Source organism: Harpia harpyja, chromosome 1, assembly GCF_026419915.1.
Source record: "Harpia harpyja isolate bHarHar1 chromosome 1, bHarHar1 primary haplotype, whole genome shotgun sequence".
Lineage (NCBI taxonomy): Eukaryota > Metazoa > Chordata > Aves > Accipitriformes > Accipitridae > Harpia > Harpia harpyja.
This window is the reverse complement of record NC_068940.1, coordinates 51,424,085-51,445,893: the sequence shown is the minus strand read 5'-3', so window position 1 is coordinate 51,445,893 and position 21,809 is coordinate 51,424,085. Positions and strand designations below refer to the sequence as shown.

The following is a 21,809-nucleotide window of genomic DNA, read 5'->3' as shown; positions in this document are numbered from 1 at the left end:
ACACACCCCACATCCTGCATTTGTGTGTTCAATTCTTCCTACTGAAATGTAGGACTTCGTATTTTTTTATTTCTGAACTTTCCTTCCCTCCTCTGCCCCCCCATCCCCCCCAGATCTCAGTATCTCCATTTTGTTCAAACAATTTTAAATTCTAGCTTCCACCTCAGAAACTTACATGCAGTCAACGAAATTATAACTGCTGCTATCTCTTTGCAAGGACTTTGGACAAACACCCTGACCACTTGTCTTAACTATTTGCAAAATTAAGAGTTCAAATCTTCCCTTCCTTTCTGGAAACTGAAAGCTCCTCCTGCTGGCCTTTTGTTGAACTAAAGACAAACCAAAATAAATACTTGCCAAACCAAGGAAATATAAAAATGCAACAACCATGGTATTTTAGTATCTTTCAGTATTTGGTGTTGAGACAAACAAAGCTAAGAAAAATCTCACTCTACAGGAAGCAGAGAATAAAAGATAACTGCAAGGATTTGCCTAAAAGAAACAGATTATCCATGCTATCAGAAACAGATAGTGTGAAATGCAATTTTTTCTTTGTATCGCAAACAATCTGCTGCTCTGACATAAAACCAGCGATTATTAATGATTTTCCTACTGCAGCTGAGGAATAAAACAAACTAAAGTATCTACTACAAAGGTAAGAAATCCAAAGATAACTCACAGTCACAAACATTACTGATTACTCTTCTCACATAAAATTACCTCAGAAACCTGTGGCTAAAATTCTGGTAGTTTCTTATTACTTCTGATCCAGTGTGATTTGCATGAAGAACCGAAAGGTGGCTTTATGGCTCAAAAAATAAATTGAGGGTAATTTTGGTGGGCTTAAAAAAAAACAGAACATCCTAACAGCCAAGAGTAGACCTGCAAAGCTCTACTTGAAAAGTAGTATTTGTCCACCCCACACCTTTTTAGCAGAAGTTCAAAGCAGATTTCCAGATTACCTATTTAAGCCAGACATGGAACAGTTTGAGCAACCAGACTGTACAAAGTTAGATAATATTGTAATTGTTTCAAGAGACTATCGAGCAAAGAAAGACATAAGAGATGTGTTAATTAAAACTCATATATACATAGATGAGCATCCAGGTTAACCCAGTAAAGCCAGAAAATTATCTATCAGTAGTGATACCTTCAGAATGGGGAATTAATTTACTGGTTGAAGTTCACCTGAGAGTCTGAACACAAACACTAACACTGTTCCAACTTTCTGAGATTGCCAAATATTTCAGAGTTTGGAGGAGAACAAATACCACCAGCAGAATAATACCATCACCCAACTCTTAATACTTTGCATCCAACTTACCTGCTCCTTAAAAACATTACAGAATTCGCTGCCCTTTTTTTTTCCTCCACTATTCCTCACAGCCTTAGGAAAACAGTTATTTTGGGGAAGAAGACCAAAAAAACCCCCAAAAAAACACCCCACAAACAAAACACCACACAAAAAAACACTCCCAAAAAACCCAAAACCAAACCTCTATATTGTAGAAGAGAGATCAGTCCCAACCAATATGAAATAAATCAGATCATGGTACCAGGACAACAAGCAAACAATTTTCAGTTCAGTGAGCAACCCCTTCATTCTAATGAGATCCAAAATAAAAGCTTAAATTATGCTCATCTTCTGGGTACTCCCTGGTGTTGCAAAGTTTTCAACAGTCTGTGGAAGCTAATTTATCACTGACTGCATAGACATTGTAACGGAAGTGCCCATAATACACCATTAAGGTCAGCCTTTAAAGATGACTCATCTCTCTAGGTCACTCCCCATGCTCTGCAACCAACTTTCACCAGAACTGCATACCATTTGCAGATGAGTCAACACATGCTTAATCCCACCTTTTTGATTTATCAATAACTCAACCTGGTAAGCGCATTTTCCACTTCAATGAACTAGATGAACTCAAAAATTTTCCTATCTGCTTTCTTAGTTTAGAACTGCCAGATTGTTTAGTAAACCACTATGAATAGCTGCAAACTTCAGAAAAGCAAAAGCACTATTTAGATGGCCAAATTCTTTTTAAGACAAGTTAATTCAACCTTGCTGATAAAAAGTCCATACCTGTTTACTGTACACCTATTCTCTTTTTCCCCACTTATTATCAAATCTGCCAAATCAACCCTCCCATTCCTGTCCCTTCCAGATCCTCTCCCTTCTGGTTATGTGAGGCAGAAACTTCCTAGGGTGGCATTCCATAGGAATTTTTCTCTTCTCAGGCACATTATAGAGTTGAGCCTAGAGCCCCCAGACCATGCATCCTCTCTTTCAGTATGGTCAGCAGAGTGCATTGCATGCAAGAACCGAGTTTTCACAGAAAAGGGAAGATACGGCACATCCAGGGCAAGTTACATTAGTTATTCCCTCATCATCCATACCGGCCACCTACAGTGGAAATAATGCTCCCCCTCAAAACTTTGGGACTTTGAAGACCTGCAAGACCTTTAGCAAGATAAAAGAAGAAAGAGACAATAAGCAGAAACGTCTTAAGTGCTTCACTTATCCATTCCTCAGCAGAGGAAAGGGTAACCAACAAATTATTAGTAATACAGTAATAAAAATAAAGATTTTTTAATATTTTTCTTGAGAATACATGAAAGCCTGTGGTACTCATTACTTTATGATACCATTCAAGCCCTGAGTTTAACAACAAACTCAGATGTAACATTTGCATGTGTAACACCTATGCTTGCATAAGATAAAATACTCAAGTAAGATGCAAACCACCGTTTTCCAGAATATTTTTAATTTTCGTTTTGAAGCAGCAGATGCTGGCAGTCACCACCACAGCCAGGAACACTGGAACCAATCATGAGCAAAAAAACATCCAAGATCCTGTGCTCATCCAGTTAATATAATGTTGATAACGTGCTTTGAAATAGCATGTTGTATGTATAAAGAGCCACGAGTAAGTGGACACAGAGAAGTGGTAACAAAAAGCTTTTCATTATTATGTAAGCTATTTTTAAAACTCTTAGAATTTGTAATACTCTTAACCTCATCTTGCATGACTGAGGCTTGTGATCTAGAGTGCTGCATATTCCTCACTCATCCTACAGTCCTAACAGCCAAGGAGATATGTCACCTTACATCAAGAAGCAAGCAAAATGTCGTGCATTACGGAAAATACATCTCGAAAAGCAAATGTCAAGTATTAATGTCCAATTTTGCCAATTTAATAGTGCAGGAAGAAACTTTTACATTACGCTGTTGAGATAAGTAAGTGTGTAGTCCTCTTTACACGACAGGGTATTTTTAAAGACCTGTCTAGGTTTCACAGTAAGCAATTATCACCAACAACTGCCCCCAGATGAGGAATGTAAAGGCAAATAAATTATACTTGGCCGACATACATTACATCCTCAAGCTAACCTGACCTTTATTGACAGACACGCTTCCAAAAAAAATAAAGCATACATGCAAATAGAATTAAGACTTATTATTTTCAGACCTCAAACTAAGAAGTGCTATGTGCAAACACTGGCAAGTACACAGCCAGCACTGTAAAGTCAGTGGAGGAAAAAAAAAAAATACCCATTTCACAAACATACTGCCCTTACAAGTTACTCCTGTGCCTGCCTCCTGAGCCTAAGCAAATGGAAAAAAATTTACAATAACCTCACTATGCTAAGTGCAAAGGCCCAAAGTGCAAGTCAGTCATGTCACAAAGCAAGACGGGGAGGTAAGGGCGTAAGATCTCGCTGGGTGACAGACCCCAGCTCAACATCGCAGACCCACACCGCCACCCGACGACGGGAGCGCAGCCCTGTCCCAGCTGTACACCGCGCACACCAAATAAAAAAAAAAAAAATAATAATTTTTAAAAATCGCCAATGCCATTGTCCTTGGCAGGAAAACTACGTTGTCAATCGTGTTGCCGGCTGACCAACGCCAGAAAAATCTACAAATATGACAAGAGATGTCCGCAGGAGTAATCACTGTTTTCCTACAGCTCAGTCTAAAACGCACAAAAAAAAAAAGCAAAACGTGAGTCATCATTGGGCTGCTATAAAGCTACTATATAACTTCCCACGTACAGGAAAGTCACCTAAAGACGATACAAACAACTTTAAACTTACAATGGGATCCCCAAGAATCAAATTATTCATTAAATCCTATAACACACACACGGTGTCATACAAACCCAGAGAAACAGCACTCCTCACGGCCTACAAAAAATAATGGCAATCCCATGAAACAGTACACCCAAGTACAGAGACTACGGAATGGGAGTCGTAGTAAAGAAAAAAAAAAAATCACCACCTATCTCGTTTCAGAATAGGAAACACAACCCAAGCATGTACATAATACTAAAAAAACCCCTACGCAACTATTTTACAAAAACGTTTAACCAACGATAAAAGCAAAAACAAACAAAACATTATTGCTTCTTTCAGGACAGAGGAATAGAAACAAGAAAATGTTAACCAACCCCTCCCAAAATTTCCGAATTTCCCCGGGGGGGGGGGGGGGATAAAAAGGGGTATAAATGCAGTTTTATTTCTGCTCGTATCCGATTAAAAAGTAATCGGGAGCTCTACACCTCCCTACCATGATGAATCATGCTCTGCCTGTAGCAAGCCCCGCGGACCAGCCTCACCTTAAAATTACTGGAGTTGACCCATCCTGTTAATTCGTCGATCACTTTGTCGAGGCGTTGCTGGTCCTGCTCCACATCGGGGGACCTCGCCGGGTCGCTCAGGTATTCCAGCAGCTCCTGGCCGACCTGCATCCTGCGGCCCACGTCCTTCTGCTGTACCTGGTCGCAGAAATAATCCATACCGGCAGGCTCCATCCTCGGCCGCTGCGGAAAAGTTGGCTGGGGGGCGGGGGGGTGGGTTTTGGTTTTGGTTTTTTTTCAGAGACGAGCCCGAGCGCCTTCAGGGTCGGAAGCCCGGCCAGGGCAGGGCGGGAGGGAAACGCCCGGTGAGGCGGCAGCGGTCCCCGGCAGGGCCGCTGCCCTCACGGAGCCTCTCCTCGCCCTCGCCGCCCCGGCTCCGCGCCCGGCCCCTCCATGCGCACACGCACCGCTGGGCCGCCGCCAAGGGCAGGGGCGGCTTCCTCCGGCCTCCTCCCCGAGCCCGCCCGCACGGTGAAGCCTCCGGTAGGAAGGGCAGAGGGAGGCGGACGCAGGGCTGGCAGGCTGCGGCGGCCCAGGGGGTCGGCGGGGGACCCGCCTCCTCGGGCTCGGGGCTTTCCAGGCGCCTCCGCGTCGTCCTAAGGGATCCCGGGAGGGCTCCTTGCCGCCGCCCCTCTCCTCCCCCGCCGGGGGCAAGGAAACGGAGGGCTAGAGGGAGCGTTAAAGCTCGCCCTGCGGAGGGGCGGAAAGGGCTCGCAGGCACCTCAGCTGAGGGCGGGCGGGCGGCCGCAGGCTGAGGGGGTCCCCGCGAGCGCAGCCGCCGCCTCTCGCTTCCTCCTCCTCCTCCCGCCCGCAGGCGCCGAGAAGCGACTCCCTGGGCCGCCTCTCACCGCCGCGGGCACCAGCCCGTCCTCCCGCGGACGCGGCAGCGGTGAGGCCGGGGCGGACCTCTCATGCTCCCGACGCCGCGGCCTCCGGCCCCTCTTGTTCGCCCAGCGGGGCAGCTGCGAAACTTCGCCCCGGCGGGTCTCAGCGTCGTTCGTGCTTGCCCCTTCCCCCGTCAGTCCTACGGCCGGCCAGACCAGACCGGGCCGGGCGAGCCCCCCGCCGAGCCGCTCACGCTCCGCGGCACCGCCTCCGTCCCGTGGAAGTTCCGCGTCCCCCCGCCCCGTCCGGCGCCAGCTAGACTGGGCGCGGCGGGCGACAGCCCGGCCCCGCCCCGTCTCCTCTTCCCCCCTCTACCCCAGCCTCTCGCCTCTACCGGCGCCGAGTGCGCGCCCGCGCGGCCCGCCCCGCGCTGCGGCGGGCGCGCTCCCGAGGGTCTTTCCTCTATCCTTCCCTCCCCGCGGGTTGTGCCCTGTGGTAGCAGGCGCATGCGCTCTCCTTCCTACCCGGCGGGTTGCCCGCCGCGCCGCTGCCCGCAGAGGGGAGGGTAGTGAGCGGCCCGTCCCCGCGGTGCCCTGGGGGTTAGGCGGCGGCGGCGGCGGCGGAAGAAGAAGAAGAAGAAGAAGAAGAAGAAGAAGAAGAAGAAGAAATGTTGAGAAACAAGGGAAGCGGTGTGAAGGGTGCGGGGGGGACTTGCTCTCTCCCCCCACTCCCGGCCTGGCTGGGCTCGCTCGCGGGAGGGCGGGCTCCTGAGGCGGGGGGGGGGGCTTGTCTCCTCTCTTTTCCAGCCCGAGGCGGGCGGCCCGGGCCGAGGGGAGGTGGGTGAGGAGCCGGTGCGGAGGGGGCACCCCGAGTTGGCTCCTGCGCCTCGCCGTGCTTTTTCCCTACCTCCCCCAGGCCGGGTGTCGGTGGCCGGGCGCTTGAGGGTGGCTGCTGCCTGCCTCGCCTTAACCGCGGCCAAGGGGAGAGGGAAGGAAGCGGTGTGAGAACGAACAGTGCGGGAAGCAGAGCTCTGTGGGACGGTAAAAACGCGGTGCACCGCTGCGTAGAGGGAGATGAAGCTGCTGCCTTTTCCAGCGTGGTCCCGACTTTATCAAGCGGTGCTCTGCAGCCTCTTTCACCATACCCTCTGCTCTGCTTCAAGGTGGAGACCCCCGGGGAGCCAGCTCGGTGCACAGGGTGTGCTTACACATGCAGACTACCAGGAATCGACTTTATTTAAAACTGAGACCCCTTTAGTGTAAGGACTGTGACTTGAGGTGTTGTTTTGGGGTCAGTTTGAACTGGTCCAAGTGCCCTTGATGTTAGAAAGGGGAAAGGCAGTCCTGTCCTGCTCCCTCCCTCCACCTTGTCCTAGCAGTGTGTTCGTGTGGCCTCTCGGGCCTCTGAAAGTATGGCTGTGGTTTTCACATGCGGGGAAAGGAAAGGAGAGGTCACTTTCCCCCTCTTTGGACCCAGTCTTGTCCCCTGTACCAGGTCCTGTGCTCACTGACTACTTAGGGTTCATTTAATGGGTTCCATGACAGAGTTGGTATCAGTGAGTTGGGCTGGCTCACAGGTCCTAAGGACAGAAGCACGGGACTTGGGAGATGGGAAGTGTAACATCCCCTGTAAATGGGAACGGATGGTGATGTTGGCCTGCTCTCCCTCTGATACCGGGAGGATTCAAGTTACGCTGAACTGCAAGCTGCTGTTGATGCAGGCAGTCCTTTTCTTCCCCTGCCATCGTGTATACGATCCTTCCCTTTCTTACACCAGAACTGGTTTTATTTGACTTCATGTGAACAATTCAGGGAGATAATTTTTTTCTTTCTTTTTCTCCCTTTTTTTCCCCACAGAATTAGCTTTTTGCTGATTCAGATCCCTAAATGGCCTCACTCTGGGGTTAAGCAAGTGCCAGAGTTGGAGCAGGGAGAGTAGAAGCAGACAGCCAGAAGCTAGATGGGGGAGAAAAGGGCTGGTGGGACCTCTTTCAGTGATAGCCATTGTGTCATGAAAGCTCAACTTAGATTTCAAGACGGCACAGCCTGGCTGTCTCGCATGCCTCATTAGTCCTAACACTGGGGAAGGGTGAGTCTGCAGGAAAGTGAGGTACTCTCTTCATTTGGCTGCAGGGTTTAGACAGGTATAAACTGACTGAGGAACCACGCCTGCAAATTTACAGCAGTGTAAACCAAACTAAATTGGTGCTACAGTGGTCCTACTTGCCTGCTTCTCACAAATCCTGTTTTCAGGAATTCTGCACTTCCTTTCTGTCCCGTGTGCTGACGTCTGTGTGACCAAGGAGAGGGCTAGCTCAGGGACTTGATCTGGCAAAAAAAGAGCTCTCCATCCACAGGCATAGCAGAAGGCAAGACCACAAGCAGTGTTTTCTTGATTTTGGTGTGATGTGACGAATTTGGGACCCCATGCTTGATTGGTCCCTAAGCATTACAATAACGAAGATGGTTAAAGAGATTATAGATGCCTTTAAACCAGAAATGTATGTATTGTACTGTGAGCTTATTATAATTTTACAAAAAGATTATTAACTGCTCATTGTGTTTTCACAATGGATTTCCCTGCATGCATATAAAGAACCGTAATCTTGGATAGAGCTGAACAGTTCTTGTCCTGTGTGTGCAATGCCACTTACGAAGATAGATTATGAAAACTTGGTATGGAATTACTAATTGCTTTTATTGAAAATGGTGCTCAAGAAACTGCTGGAAATGGAAAAATAAATAGCAGAAAAATAAAACTGCATTGTTATGTTCTTTCAGTGCACTAGAATCTGATTTGCTGGTGGTGTACGTTCAAAAAGTAAATTTCTTGCTGTGAAAGTTTTCAAAGTAACTGTTGATTCAATAAGATTGGCTAGATAGAAGAGCACTGAGTACATGATACTGGACTTTTGGACTATACAGTTTCAGTCTACCAAACTTTCTGAAAAAAACCCCAAGTAATTTAAAATTCACTTTCATTATAGTCCAAGTTAATGTCAATCTCTTAAGACACAAAATCCTGAGCAAGAGGGAGTAAAGCTCGCGGCACTAGCTTTTCTGAATTTTTCTTGATTCAAAGCAAATATACTGATCAGGTAATCTAATGGCTGTGAATAGCATTGAAGCTGAGGAGAAGAGTAAAGTATAGTAAGACACACACTTGAAATGTTGAAACTATTTTGTCGACCCAAAGACGGCATCACAAAGCTATGTTAAGGGCAAAAAGCCACGTTGGGATATGTGCCTTTTTTTTTCTTTTCCATTTCAAGTAATAAGCGTTTTCTTAGGAAACACAGGAGAACATAATTGCCTTGCTGTAAAATCAGAAGATTGGACTACTGTATTTCATCCTTTTACTACCTGCCATGACTAGCGCCTTTATATTGTATGGACATTGATATAACACTAGAAAATTGGAAGCCTTTTTATCACTGAGGTGTTCTGATAAGATCAAGGTAACTTCCTTTGAAATCCTAGCACTCAGAAGAATTATCTTTTCTGTGGGATCAATAAATGTTGATTTTTTTCCTCTGCAAACAAATAGCATTTTGATTTGGCAAATAGAGTTTCTGGATATGCATTCCTTTTTTTAGCAAGGCGGGAGTAGCACTCTAGCGTTGTATCTAGAGCAGTCCCCCAGCTTGGACACGGTTTTGTTGTTAGATGTTCTCACAAAGTCCTAGCGGACTTTATACCTAGGGATGTGGGCTAGGCTCCAAAAAGAAGGCATTTTCATTCAAGCCAAAGATCTTTTAAAGCCTCTTATTCTGAGTTAAGGAGATTGCTTCCTTTGGAATGCAATCTTCTTTTTGATATGCAAGCATGTGAGCGTAAATCCACTACTCTTGTGTATTTGTACAAGGCATAATGTTTTGTAAAACAATTAATTCCCGTAATTGAACACAGAATCAAAATTTCCTTCAATCTTCTGAATATGACTTGTTAGCAACCAGAGCGATTACAGCAGGGGCTGAGGTAAATGATGCTAATCCCATGAGGCACATTTCCAACCTGAACTGCACACCAGACGTGTTTCTACGTCCCCATCCCATACAAGCATGCTGCACAATTGGCGCACGTAATGTCCTGTTCTGAAAAAGGCAAGAATTGTACAGAGAAACAGGCTGGGAAGGGACAATGCCGTGTTCTTCATTCCTTCGGCTGATAAGAAAGCACGTACTGTGGTTTAGGTTCTGTTTCCACCCTCTTTCTCTTCCTAGTAGTAGATTTAACAGGCTGGGACCCCACGCAAGCCAGTTATTGATCTTCTGTCGCAGGCCTGTCAGTCATTCCAGCAGAAAGCCCCGTCCACAGACTGACTTCCCCTTCTGAAAAATCCTTCCTGTATGGAAGATATAATCCCATCGCTGAAAGAACCATAAAAATCCCTTAAAACCCCTCTGATTAAAAGGTCTCTCTATCACAAACAGCAAGTGCAGGCCGTAATAATAAAAATGGAGTGAATTTAAGCATGAGTCACTCAAAGTTCCCGTCAATTACTTGACGTAGCCTAAGTTGAGTCTTGAAGAAATCTATCAGAAAGTTGTCCTTACGTTCCAGTCAGATTCCTCAGCAGCTGGGACGGCACTTCTGCATCATGTTCGTCGAAGTTTTCCTTAATACTGTCAGGAGGTAAAATACTCTCATATTGTGCTATTTTAAGCAGAAATGTGGCATTTTTTTGTTATCCATGTTGTATAGGTATTTATTTTACATCTTTTCTTACATTAATTGTAAAAGGATGATGTGTACCTTTTCGAGCTGAATTTACCACTGTTGATAACTTTTAAGAATCATTTGAATTCCTCCCTCTGAGATTAATAATATCAGCATAATGAAATCGTAAACATCTTCTGAATATAAATCAATTGATTGACGAAGGGAAGTTCTTCTGAGGATGTTGCGATGTGTGTACCAAGCTAGTTGAAGTATTGCCCATTTTTCTCACAAGGCCTTAAAGATGAAATTAGATGTAACTGTATTGAAAATGTACTCAGTGAACTCTGCTACATTTTGGCTTGTGCCATGGATATTCCTGAAATTACGTATTTAATAGAGGTCGCTTTCGTATGCCTGTTTGTAAAGGAGTCAGAAGGTGAAACTGGTGTTTTTCTTGTACATACTGAGTCAATTTGATTACAGAAATGGGGCATGGGGGGGGGGTCAGACTGATGCCCAATTACTGGATTACTCCACGGTGTTAATCTGTTCCTTATAGTCAAATATGTTTTAACCTGTAGCTACTGCAATTAAATAATTCATCCTGATAAATCTCTAATGATTAATTTGCTAATTTTCATGGTACAGGTGATACAGAGAAGGAAGAACAAATGAAAAACTATGGGTAATGAAAAACAGTACTTCCAGATCAAGAAAATAGTATCAGAATTAACGTGTAAGTGGCCACTTCTCTTTTATCATGTCAGTCTATCATGTCTTCTATAATTACTCAAAGCAGTGCTACATAACTTAGTATCCTTTATGTCATTTTTGTACAGCAGCAGAAATGTTTGTCTCTGGCGGTAGAAGTATTTAACTGTGGTTTGTCAAGAGAATGATTGCATCTGTTTTGTGCAGCAGGTTAGTTTTCTAGACCTTGATCAATTATGCTTTTCTGCCTTTAAATTACTGTGGTGGAATATGATATGCCAATGTTCTGTGTAAAACCTTTGTATAATGTTGCTGTATGATGATTTTGTGTCATGCTGGAAAAATTTGGCATGCAATAGCTCAACATAACAGTCCATCAATACAAAATTTTCTAAATTGTTAAGCTTAAGAAATTGTTAAACTTCTGGTTAAAATGAGAACTATTTCAATATAGATGCAATTACCTTTGCATTGTCATGCTACTGTTTGTAACAGCAGTACAAAAGAACTAGAAAAGGATCCAAAATACTTGATTCATCTGACCTGAAAAGTAAAAACTAGCAAGCACAGAGTGTACTGCACAGCAATATCAAGGGACAAATAGCTGGGTGTATTTTGGCCTTGGACTGGCAAAATCTCTGTTCTTGCAAAACCAGTCACGGCATTTTTATTATCTGCAGGAAGTTTGCAAGACAGCAAATGCGCTGAAGAATGTGAAAAAACATGCAGAATGGTATACGTCTCATTACATAAAAACAACTTTCCAAACCAGGCAGTGTCAGTTGATATTCATCCTAGTAACACTGGCGCAGCGGCAGACTGTGCCCACATTTACACAAAGCAACCCACTTCTCACTGTGTGGGAGTTAGAAGGGAAAGGGAAAAAACATGTATGATCTGATTTGTTGGTCTCTGGTTTGGCTTGCTTTTTTTCTGTAATGCAAACCCCGCTATAAATAGGACTAGATTCAGCAGTCATTTATTACTTGAGTAACTCCTACATTACCAGTATTGATCAAGAAAGGTTTTCTCGGGTAAGAAGCAGCTGCAGGGTTCTTCCTCAAAAGGAGAAAAAGTTTTCATTACATACATATAGTTTAATGCATACATAAAGTTACAGACATGTAGTTTAAAATGCTTTTTTTTCCATAAAGAATTGTTTGCATTTACATTTTGGGATTAAGCTGACTGAATTTTTTGGCTGTTGCCTAATTTTGACATGCTTTTCCTCTGTAGTTTGAAAAAAAACTTCTCTGGCTGCTTGAGAGCTCCCTCTTGTGGTAAACCTTCCTCGAAGAAAGTATTCCCGTGCAAAGGCATGCGGTTGAACCTTTACTGTATCTATTACTGATAACGCTATGCAGCGAAAGAAAAAAGCCAAGCTAGCAGTTGTTGCAGATCGTATTTTTTGCTTGTCTGTCCACCCTTCTCGCGTAGAAACCTCCTGGTTTGGTATGGATGCAAATATCAGTTGGTATTTTGGGGGAATTTCTGTAAATAAGTATGCATATGAAAAAAATGCAAGTATTCATCTGTGTCCTATGAAAAAAAAAAACAACAAAAAACCCCCCAAGTCATGGATGATTTGATTTTTTACCCTGAAAAGAATAAATTACTGTCCTTGTCTAGAATAGTTTAGAATCTCTTGTGTCTCGGTTGGTGCTGCTGAAGGTGCACTTTAAAGCAGACTGTACTTACTGCAGCCACCAGCAGCTCTGACCAAATACCCGCTGTTACAGGTCTATGCTGTACAACGGCGTGTTTTTACTGAATTGCTTTGCAGTTCAGAGCTGTCCCCTGCTCTGTGCAGGAGGAGTACCAAGGGTTTGGAAAAAGAGGTTCAGACATATCCCCCCCCGCCCCCCCCCTCCGCCAAGTCTTGACATCCTGTGCCTCACCTGGGAAAAGATGTGCATCTGCAGCGTCAGGGACTCAAGCAGCAGCAGCCACAAATCCCACAAACCTCTTGTGCAACATGGTAGAGTCGTTGCAACCGGCTATTTGTGTCTCCAGTGAGAGAGGCTGAGCCACGCTTTTTGGTACCTCCACACCAGGCAACAGAAGGGAGTGTGAAGGTTGCTTCTAAGAATACAGAGGGTGCACCAATTCTCCCTGTTTTCCTGTGGTTAAAGTGATGGCCTGTCCAGACCTTCCAAGCAAGAGTGAATTATACCATTTTAGAATGAACACTGAAATGACATCATCAGCATAAATACAGCTCTGAAAATAAGAACCAAGTAAAATAGTGGGAAAAGTAAGGTGGATTATGGGGGAAGACAGTAAGGTTGGTTTTGCGTATCACGTGGGTTCTAAAGTGGACTGTTTAAATTAAATGTAGTTGAATTCATAGTGTTTTAACGATCAACAGATAGCTCACTCTGTCAAGAAAATAAAGCATTTAGTCACATATAGTTATCTAACTGGGAAACAAGTAACAAAACCACATGAATCCAAGCAATTCAAATTTAGGCAATTTTTGAAAACTAAGGTTGGATTCAGGTCCTATGGCTCTGACCAGTATCAGGGATTGGGCTTGCTCTTTTGCTTTTTTTATTTGCAGGAAGAGGTTGAGGTAGTGATGTGATGTGTACTGATGGGATCTTTCAAAGAAAGTATGTGGAAACAATAATTAGTTGAAGTAATAAACATGAGTAGAATTTTCTTAACATGTCAGAACTTAATGATAAATTGTTATACAAACATATATGCACAAATTTAATTTAAAAAACCAACCTGTTTCAAAGAATTATTCAGAACAACTTCTAACTTTTCTTTGGTATTTATTGAACCCATGTAGATCTTCGGTTTACTTCCCAACAAATTCTATAGCCACTAATTTATTTGATGTTTGCAGATGCCTTTTGACACATATACATAAGGAATTTGATATTCATTTACCCTAATCCATGAAGTTGGATTTAGGACTTTCATAAAACAACGTTTAGGTGCCAATTTAGCAGTATTTTAATAAAATATTTGGGTACTTCACCATTTCTACATTTTAGAATGGAAACGGTTAGAGAAGTAAACGTACAGATTTGATACACAGGCACTCTGAACAAACAAAATTTCTTAGAGTCAAATTATGAATAGGGCTTTTGTTCCCCTTTTGGAGCCTCTATCTTTCCACTGAGAGAACTCACGTACCCACATTGCAGCTCTGGCGGACTATTTCACTATAGACAAATCAAGAAAAATATGTCATAATGCAGGCAACAATATAACTTCTTTTCCATAAAATCCCAAGTAATATCATGCAGATCTGTGGCAGCAGAAGTGGACTCTCTTTAATCTGCTTTTAACTGAGTAACCATAGTGTCTGTGACACCTCAATTATGAATTCCCTTTTTTTTTTTTTAATATTGTATGACTCACAGTAGAAACATTCTTGCATTCATTGCCACCGTTTAAAGACAATAACCAGCCTATTCAGAAGTAAATTCCTACTGAAATAAAAATTTCTACATACGGGTATTTCTGCATACAAACCTATCCTGTGCTATGGCTTTTCCAGGACTTACGCCCAGCGCAAGCAAGTGTGTCAAGGCTCAAAGTGACGAGGGATACGAAGCCCTACCCGCAGCACAGTACCCGGCTGTCTTTGCAGTGGATGCCTGAACCTTCCCCTGCATTCACTCTTACGGGTGTCACAACAGACACTCATAGGAAATTGAGAATGTATAACAGTGAGAGTGATTGGCCAAATATCATCTACCACCAGAGTTTAAGTTCATTCAGTTTAGTTACCTGCTTATGTTAAACGTGTTGGCTGATTTTAAACAATGCTGGTCTATGGCCTGATCCTTTTGCAAGGAAAAGGCTGTACAACCTCAGCTAAAACAGTATAAATTCAGTGACCAGTAGCTTGTTTTGTTTAATAAAACAGCATTCTTCGTTCTTAGGTCCCAACAATGTAACTTGTATTCAAGGATCCCGGCACCAAGCAGATGTTCTTCTAGATTCTCATTGGATCCTGTGAACTACACGCGGGGATCACTGCAGCCGGAGCAGGCTGCTCCATAAGAGGAGGCAAGCAGCTCCTGAGTGGAATAAATGCAGCTCCCAAGCAAAAGGGGGAAGCCTCCAGCAGGGCTTCTCACAGCTCTTTCTCACCCACCAGCCTTTCACAGCCATCTGATCCGAGGTTACTCAGCTACACCACATCAGTGCTGGCTTCCAGCACAGGCAGTCAGACCTCTGCTGGGGGACTGCACCCAGGGTCCTCATACCGTGGATTTAAGGATATATTTGTGGTCTCTGATTTGTTGGTTGTGATTAAAATAAGCTCATTTCTTACCTCCATGTATACTCTCTCATTTTCTAAAGTGTAAAAATACATGCTGCTTTCTGTGTATGAGAGTGGCAGTGTTCTTTTGGCTCAAATGCTTTAAACGTCTGGTACTGAGTATAGGAGAACTTGTATCCCACTTCTGTCACAAAGCTACGTGGTAAAGGAGGAGTAAGAGCAGTAGAACCAGTCCATCCGAACTACAGATTTAAATTTGAGATGGACCTGAAAGACAACATCTAAAATTTCAACATAGAGTTTGATTTTCCACCCACAGTTCACTTTTATTCATCTCTGTGGTTTTGCTGTGGACCATTAGGAGTCTAAGGACTAGTTTCAAAACTTGAGCTGTAGACTTGGGCTGAGATTCAGAAATCCAGAAAATCCTGTTACGATGAGGCTTAGTGTCAGTCCTTACCTAAACACAACTTCCCTTGAGTGCAGTGAGTGTTGCTTAAGTATGAACTTTTGAAGTATGCCCAAAAATAGGAATGAAGCACATCTTGGCAATGGCTACAATTCCTCATATTTATGAAAGCAATCCTGGCGCATGATGACATTTTCAAAACTAGCATCCAGTTATATGTATTTCTGGAAAAAAAACTGAGACTACTTCAACAGAGGATAAGAATATATTATTCTCCCAATCTCATTTTTCTGAAGTATGTGTGATGAAAGTAAAGTGCTTCCAGATCATCCCTTTTATTTGTTCGAGCAAACACTTCAACCAATCAGATTTTGCTAACTTTTTAGAGAAGTTGCAACGTTCCTGGCATTTTCTAGCACTACTTTCTTTTCCCTGGGATCCTGGAAGTTTCACGAAGACTGTGCTCTCTGGGTTTCACAGATTAGACCGGCAACATTTTCCTTCTTCGATGCAATGTAATCGATATCTTGATGCTGCTTCAAGAAATGCTAACTTGAGCCTAGAGAATGAAGCAGATACGCTGGCTATGTCTACGTTGCATTTGGTGTTACTCTATCCACGTTCATGCTGCAGACTGCAGGGTGCTTCCAGGCTATTACAGGGATGTCCATACATAGGGATACACTGTAGTTATGTCAGAAAAAGAAATCAGACCTTTTGGCTTTGAAAACATTTTCAAGTGCATATTTGTGCAACCGTATGTGTTTCAAGATGTGGGTTTGTGCCTCCAAGGCACTATTTCAGGAAGCATGGTATCTGTATAGTTATGTGACCATATTCCTGGCTGGGCCAGGAATTTTGTTCAACGAGTGTTATTCAATACAAAATACTTTTGCTGTTCTTACTAGCATAAGTGGTAGCCAGAGCCTGTCAGGGTCAGCTCCAGAGAGCCTTGCTAGGCAGTGCTTGGCGTCCCAGGGTTTGGTGTTCAGCTGGCATTGCAGGAGGAAGGCCTGCAGCTGCAGGTGAAAGCCAAAGTGAAAACATAGGTATAGCTGCTGTGGCTGTGCTTGTCTACTACCAACACTGCTTTTTGCTTGTCACTGTAGGTGCAAGGCAGACTCTGGCTCCAACAGCCACCAAGCGCTTAGCCCTTCTGGAGCTAAGAAGGTAGTGTAGTGTAGTGGTGTGATATCCTCCCTTGTGCCTTGTCGGTGTGACAGTGTGTGCAGTCAGCCTAGCAAACAAGACAGCTGAATCTCCCACCTGTGCTGCAGAGTCTCTGAAGAAGCACCTCACAGGTGAAGGTAAGCACTGGTGGTGCAGGTTGTGGCGCGGCCCTGTAGTTGTCCCAGCAGCAGTACTCGCGAGCAGATCAGCCCAGACCTCCTCATTGCACGTACTGCTGGACACGTGAGGAGGATCCTCTGCTAGCGTAACTAGGTTACTCTCTCAGTGCCTCGGAGCATGCATAAATAATTGACAGTGGACAGTCAGGGTTTCTGGCCTCAGGCAGTGTACAGTCTAATAAGGTGATACAGCTGAGATCACAGAACCTGTATCACAAAACACAGTTTCAGGTATACTCTGTACCTTCCATGCCAAGACATGATCATTATATGAAAATCCATGGATGCAATTATCACAAAAAGTTTTCCTGAGCTGTAACTGCATCCAGTAGTCCATGTAAACAAATATTTAATAAAAAAATATTTTTCCACAAAGAGGCACACCCCATCAAAAGGTAAAGCAAACTGTACCTCACAGAACTGGGCAATGGCTATGTAATCATTGCTTGAATCCAGACAGTCTTTATCAGCTTTAAAATGTGTCTGTGATCTCTCTTTATAAGCATATAGATCTCAGCAGGTGTTTTGCCTGAAGGGTTGTACAGCAGCAGGCCTTCGGAGAGTAATCAAGCCAAAACTCATCATATGGTTTCAGAATAAAACTGTTACGGATATTTTAAATATTTCCAGCTTTAATTAAGTCTAGCTGCCATTACTCACTCCTATTTAATGTACCACCGTTGTATTTTAATTGCAGATTGACTTTCTTTCCATTACCACCAACTAGCAGTTGGTTTTATGAGCCCTGTTTTTCTCCCACTCTGATAAAAGTTCATTATACAATAAAATCTGACTTAATTTCAAATGCGTTCTGGTCACTGTGTTTTATTTCACATGTCAGTAGTCATAAAGTAGAAAGCTGATCCTGCAACAAGGAAAAAATCCAATATTAAATTAATGCATAATAGCTTTGTACAGTGTAATTTTGGACCCTGAGAAATTTTGTCAGCATGGCATTTGCAGTTGGTAGTAGATTCAAGAGATACACTACTTCTCTCAGGAAATAAGTCAAAAGCATGGCCTGAATATTATTACTTTTAGCTTTACCTTGTGGCTGGAAAAAATGAGCTCCCTATTGCTTCTATCAGTACCCCCTATTTATTTAGGCAGCACTGAGGGTAAGGGTGGAAATGTGATTTACATGGTAGTTGTTTTTAAGAGTGTTTTCATTCCCTTCTATAAGTGACTTTTTAAAACAGAAGGGAAAAAGTGCATTTTGTTCCTTGATGGTAACAATGTTGTCGGTTGTACAGTATGGCATGACAGCTACCTCCGTGCTGTAATACAGAGCTAATTGGCTTGGGGCAGCACTTCTAGAGGCTTCTGCTTGGAGAAGTAGTTCTGGTGGGGCTACATCAGGAACCTCTGCACTGTGCGTTAGGTAAGTAACCTTGTACATTTCCATCTGTCTTGATCTGTTAGCTCTTTACAATTGTATGTTGCTTCAGACAGCATTTTTTTATTTGCTTGTACAGTATTTCATGCAATTGTGTTCTTCCTCTGCAGCACAGTAACACTGACAACGCTAGAAAATTGAGACGATGTCAGACAGCTTAGCTCCTTTCAGGTGCACTACAGAGCAGAAAGCAAATGCAAGAAATATGTATTTATCTCCATTCTGAAGTTGCCACAGGCCAGTTTGGTCCCTGGAAAAATTCCAGCTACCCTGAGAGTTGCCCTAACTTGTACCATAATTGCCATGTTTCCCATAGGGCTTTTCAGCACTATGCATGACAACTACTAAAGAACATCTCAGCCACACCTCAGATGGCTTTCATGCTGGCTTGCACACGGAAAGATCCGTAGCAAACACTACCAGCCTAGTAATTTCTTCATTTTGGGGGAAGACCTCTTCTGGTGCAGGTGTTCTTGGGAATGTGAAGAGAAGTAAAAGGGGAGAGCCAGGGACAGCTAATGGCCACAATATGTTAATGAATTCTACTAAAACAGAAATCCCTGGGCCTGGCATGAGAGTTCTTCTGGCAAATAACTTCTCTGGTATATTTAAGATAGGTCTATTAATATATAATTGCTTCAATTATTGTCTAACTTAATTAACACTTACAAAGTGTTCCTAAATCTTTGCAAAGACCCTTGTATGCACCTATAGTTATTTACTAGGTATTATGGCAAATAAACCCACACTCCCTATGTTCCTCATTGAACATGTAAAAGCCCTAAAAATTTTGCACTCAACCAGGACACCCTGAGCTTGATGCTTTTTCACAAGTATTCTGAGTCATCACTACAGCTTCCAATAATTGCCCCACAGTCCTCCATTCTTTACAGCATTCCCTTTTCCATTTCCTGAAGAGTCACCATTCTTAACTCCTCTGTTTCCCTGCATAATCTGGCTAATATGCCATTCTCAAACACAGTTTATTATTCTGTGTGACTATATGAGAAAACAGGAGGGGAAATGAATTGGAGCAAACTTTTTGTTTGTCAGTGATGAGATACGGTGTCAGCATGCTGTCACAGCCCAAAAGTGCAAATGACTGGGTACAACTATAGGACTTCTGAAAAAAATTTCTGGTGAGCCTTAAGTTTTCATCTTTAATTTTTATCTTCCCTCTTAACAAATAATACATCACAAGTAAAATTTCCCACCTCTCACTGAGCTGGTTTTGGGCACATATTTTGATGTGCATGTATTTAGACCTTATGTGAGTTTTACACAAATGGAGATGGTTACCGTTGAATCACTGCATACATTTCTGGCCAATAAAACAGACCATTTAAATAATTAGCATATAAACACTAGGTATGTTGAATGAAAAGTCATACTGAATCATCTACATAGTAAAGAAAAAATGCTTTAGCTGCTTCATCCCTGAAAATAGGTACCTCATTAGTCACTGATAAACTGCCATGCCAAGCAGGTAATACTGGTAAAATGGAAATGGAAAATATGACAGTCATGAGGTAGAACAAACCATGCCATGGGAAAATGAATTGACCTGCTATGATGACTCACATCTAGCTAACCAACCCAAAGGACATTCTGTGAACCCTGTGAAAAGTGGAGGAAGCAGATGCTAGAAACAAATGTAGACATGAGGGTACAGAAAGGATACACAAAACCCCAAACCTGAAAGTGGATGGACACATGCACATCTAGTGTTACCTGAGTTACAGAAGGATGAAGGATTCTATCAGTAAAGAAGCAGTTAGTCTTTGCTTTTCGCTTTGTCAAAATCACTTGCTGTCCTAGTGTGATTCCAAGGACAACTTAATGTCAGTTATGTCTAGTCATTGTGAAACTCCTAGCTAAGCAGTTTGTAGGTAGTGCCAGCTGATTGCGAAAGAGGCTGCCGATAAGCCTGTCAATGCTTGCACAGAGAATGGATAATAATTAAGCATTCATTTAAACATAGTATTTGAAGCAGGAATGTACTATCTCGTGTTCCTTGAAATATCTTATTTGTGTACGTCAACATCTCTGTATCTGAAAGGAAACAGTTAAGCTGCTAGGCATACTAGTCTGAAAGGAACGCGACATTACAGTTCATACCAGTCAGTGTGAATGGAAGAAGTGTTGCATGTACCAATCAGCTGAATGTCTGACTCCACAGAAGAAAGTATCAGTTAAGAAAATTGATTTTTTTCCCACTAAAAGTGACTCATTACAAAAATTTCAGTCTATTTATAAGACAGTAAGAACTTCTTGGAACTTCGGAAGGAACGTCAGGCAGAGCAACCTGAGAATTCATGACGTATTAGGGGTAATCTCCTGAGCTTGTAGAACATAATTTGCATGCTAAATTCCTTACAGTAACATTTTAGGTACTGGCAGTAATCAAGCCATGTCCAGACACCTCATGCCAGGAAGAATCATATATGACAAACAGTGCACTGAAATCTGCCCTTTATTTATATAACTTTTGCAAAGGTGTCGACTGAAGTGCAGCCTCATAACACAAACTGGCTCACCCAGTGTCTCTCAAACTCTCCCCTTTAATGTCTGAATCAGGCTCTGGGATGTCCTATGGATGTCCTACCACAATTAGAAGCAACCTGAGCCACAGTTATCTGCTTTGATGAATAAAAAAAAATTAGAAAAAGGCACGCATTGTAAAAATGCCCTTAATCAAATCCTCCTCTCCTTCCCTTTTTTGTGCAAAAGCACACAGCTAATGCTGGATTTTGGTGTCTGCTTGCACCACATGTGTTCATATACAGCCAGGAGAATGATGAAATAGAAGATTAAACCACATTTTTTGCATGTCACATTTTGCAGACTGTGGCAGTGCAAGCTTGTCTATCATTCCTCCTTTGAACATTGCAAAGCAAGCATTTTTAGGAGGCATCCTCTGGCAGTGTTGTCGGCAAATCCTGTCGCTATCTCTGTATCCCCAAATTTTTGTGGTTGGACCAAACTTTGCAAAAAAGCTGCCTGTACTGGCATTTGTTATGTGTAACAGAGAAACTTTGTTCTGATCCATTATGTTTGGAATGCATAAGATAAAACCCTCATATTATGGACAAGTTTAACAGCAGGACAAGAGGATCTTCACTGCTTTCAGAAATGGATTCCCTATATTGTTATTAGAGGTGGCTCTTTGTAAGCCTGTCAGTACGCGTGTTAAGGAGATGAACTGGGAAAAGTCATAAAACTTTCCCTGCATGGACCATGGAATGATGCTGATCTCAGGGCCTTTTATCTTTTGTTTGATCTTTCCATTTTTGGTAAGGTCTCAGACTGTTCTGCACTGGAGTGGGCTGTTTCCAGAGAATAAGGACCACAGCTGTTCTTCCTGGACTGCGGCCCTGGTGAACGATTCCTTCAATTCCCACATTAGGAGAAACCTTGAATTCACAGCTTTTAAATCAGGTCCTTGCTTTCCTCCTTACATGCTTGTCATCCCCCTTGGAGCTAAAATTAGGCCTTGGCTCCTGCTGTCGTCTCTTCATACCGCTCCAGCAGTGTGATTCTGCTCTGTCCGGCATGTAATGGCAAATTCTTCC

At 43.1% G+C, this 21,809-nt stretch overlaps 1 protein-coding gene across 38 annotated transcripts in view; it reads right to left on the bottom strand.

The window, feature by feature from the left end:
* Window positions 1-5,751, bottom strand: part of CLASP2 (cytoplasmic linker associated protein 2) — a 157,260-nt gene extending 151,509 nt beyond the window's left edge. For 18 of the 38 annotated variants that reach the window (XM_052793512.1, XM_052793471.1, XM_052793554.1 and 15 more), the window contains exon 1: window positions 4,620-5,743. In XM_052793512.1, the coding sequence (XP_052649472.1) occupies window positions 4,620-4,814 (195 nt within the window). In that variant the 5' untranslated portion in view covers window positions 4,815-5,743. Of the gene's footprint in view, window positions 1-4,619 lie in introns of all 38 variants that reach the window. The other 20 variants (XM_052793627.1, XM_052793589.1, XM_052793559.1 and 17 more) reach the window with 6 other exon arrangements.
* Window positions 5,752-21,809: the final 16,058 nt, after the last annotated feature.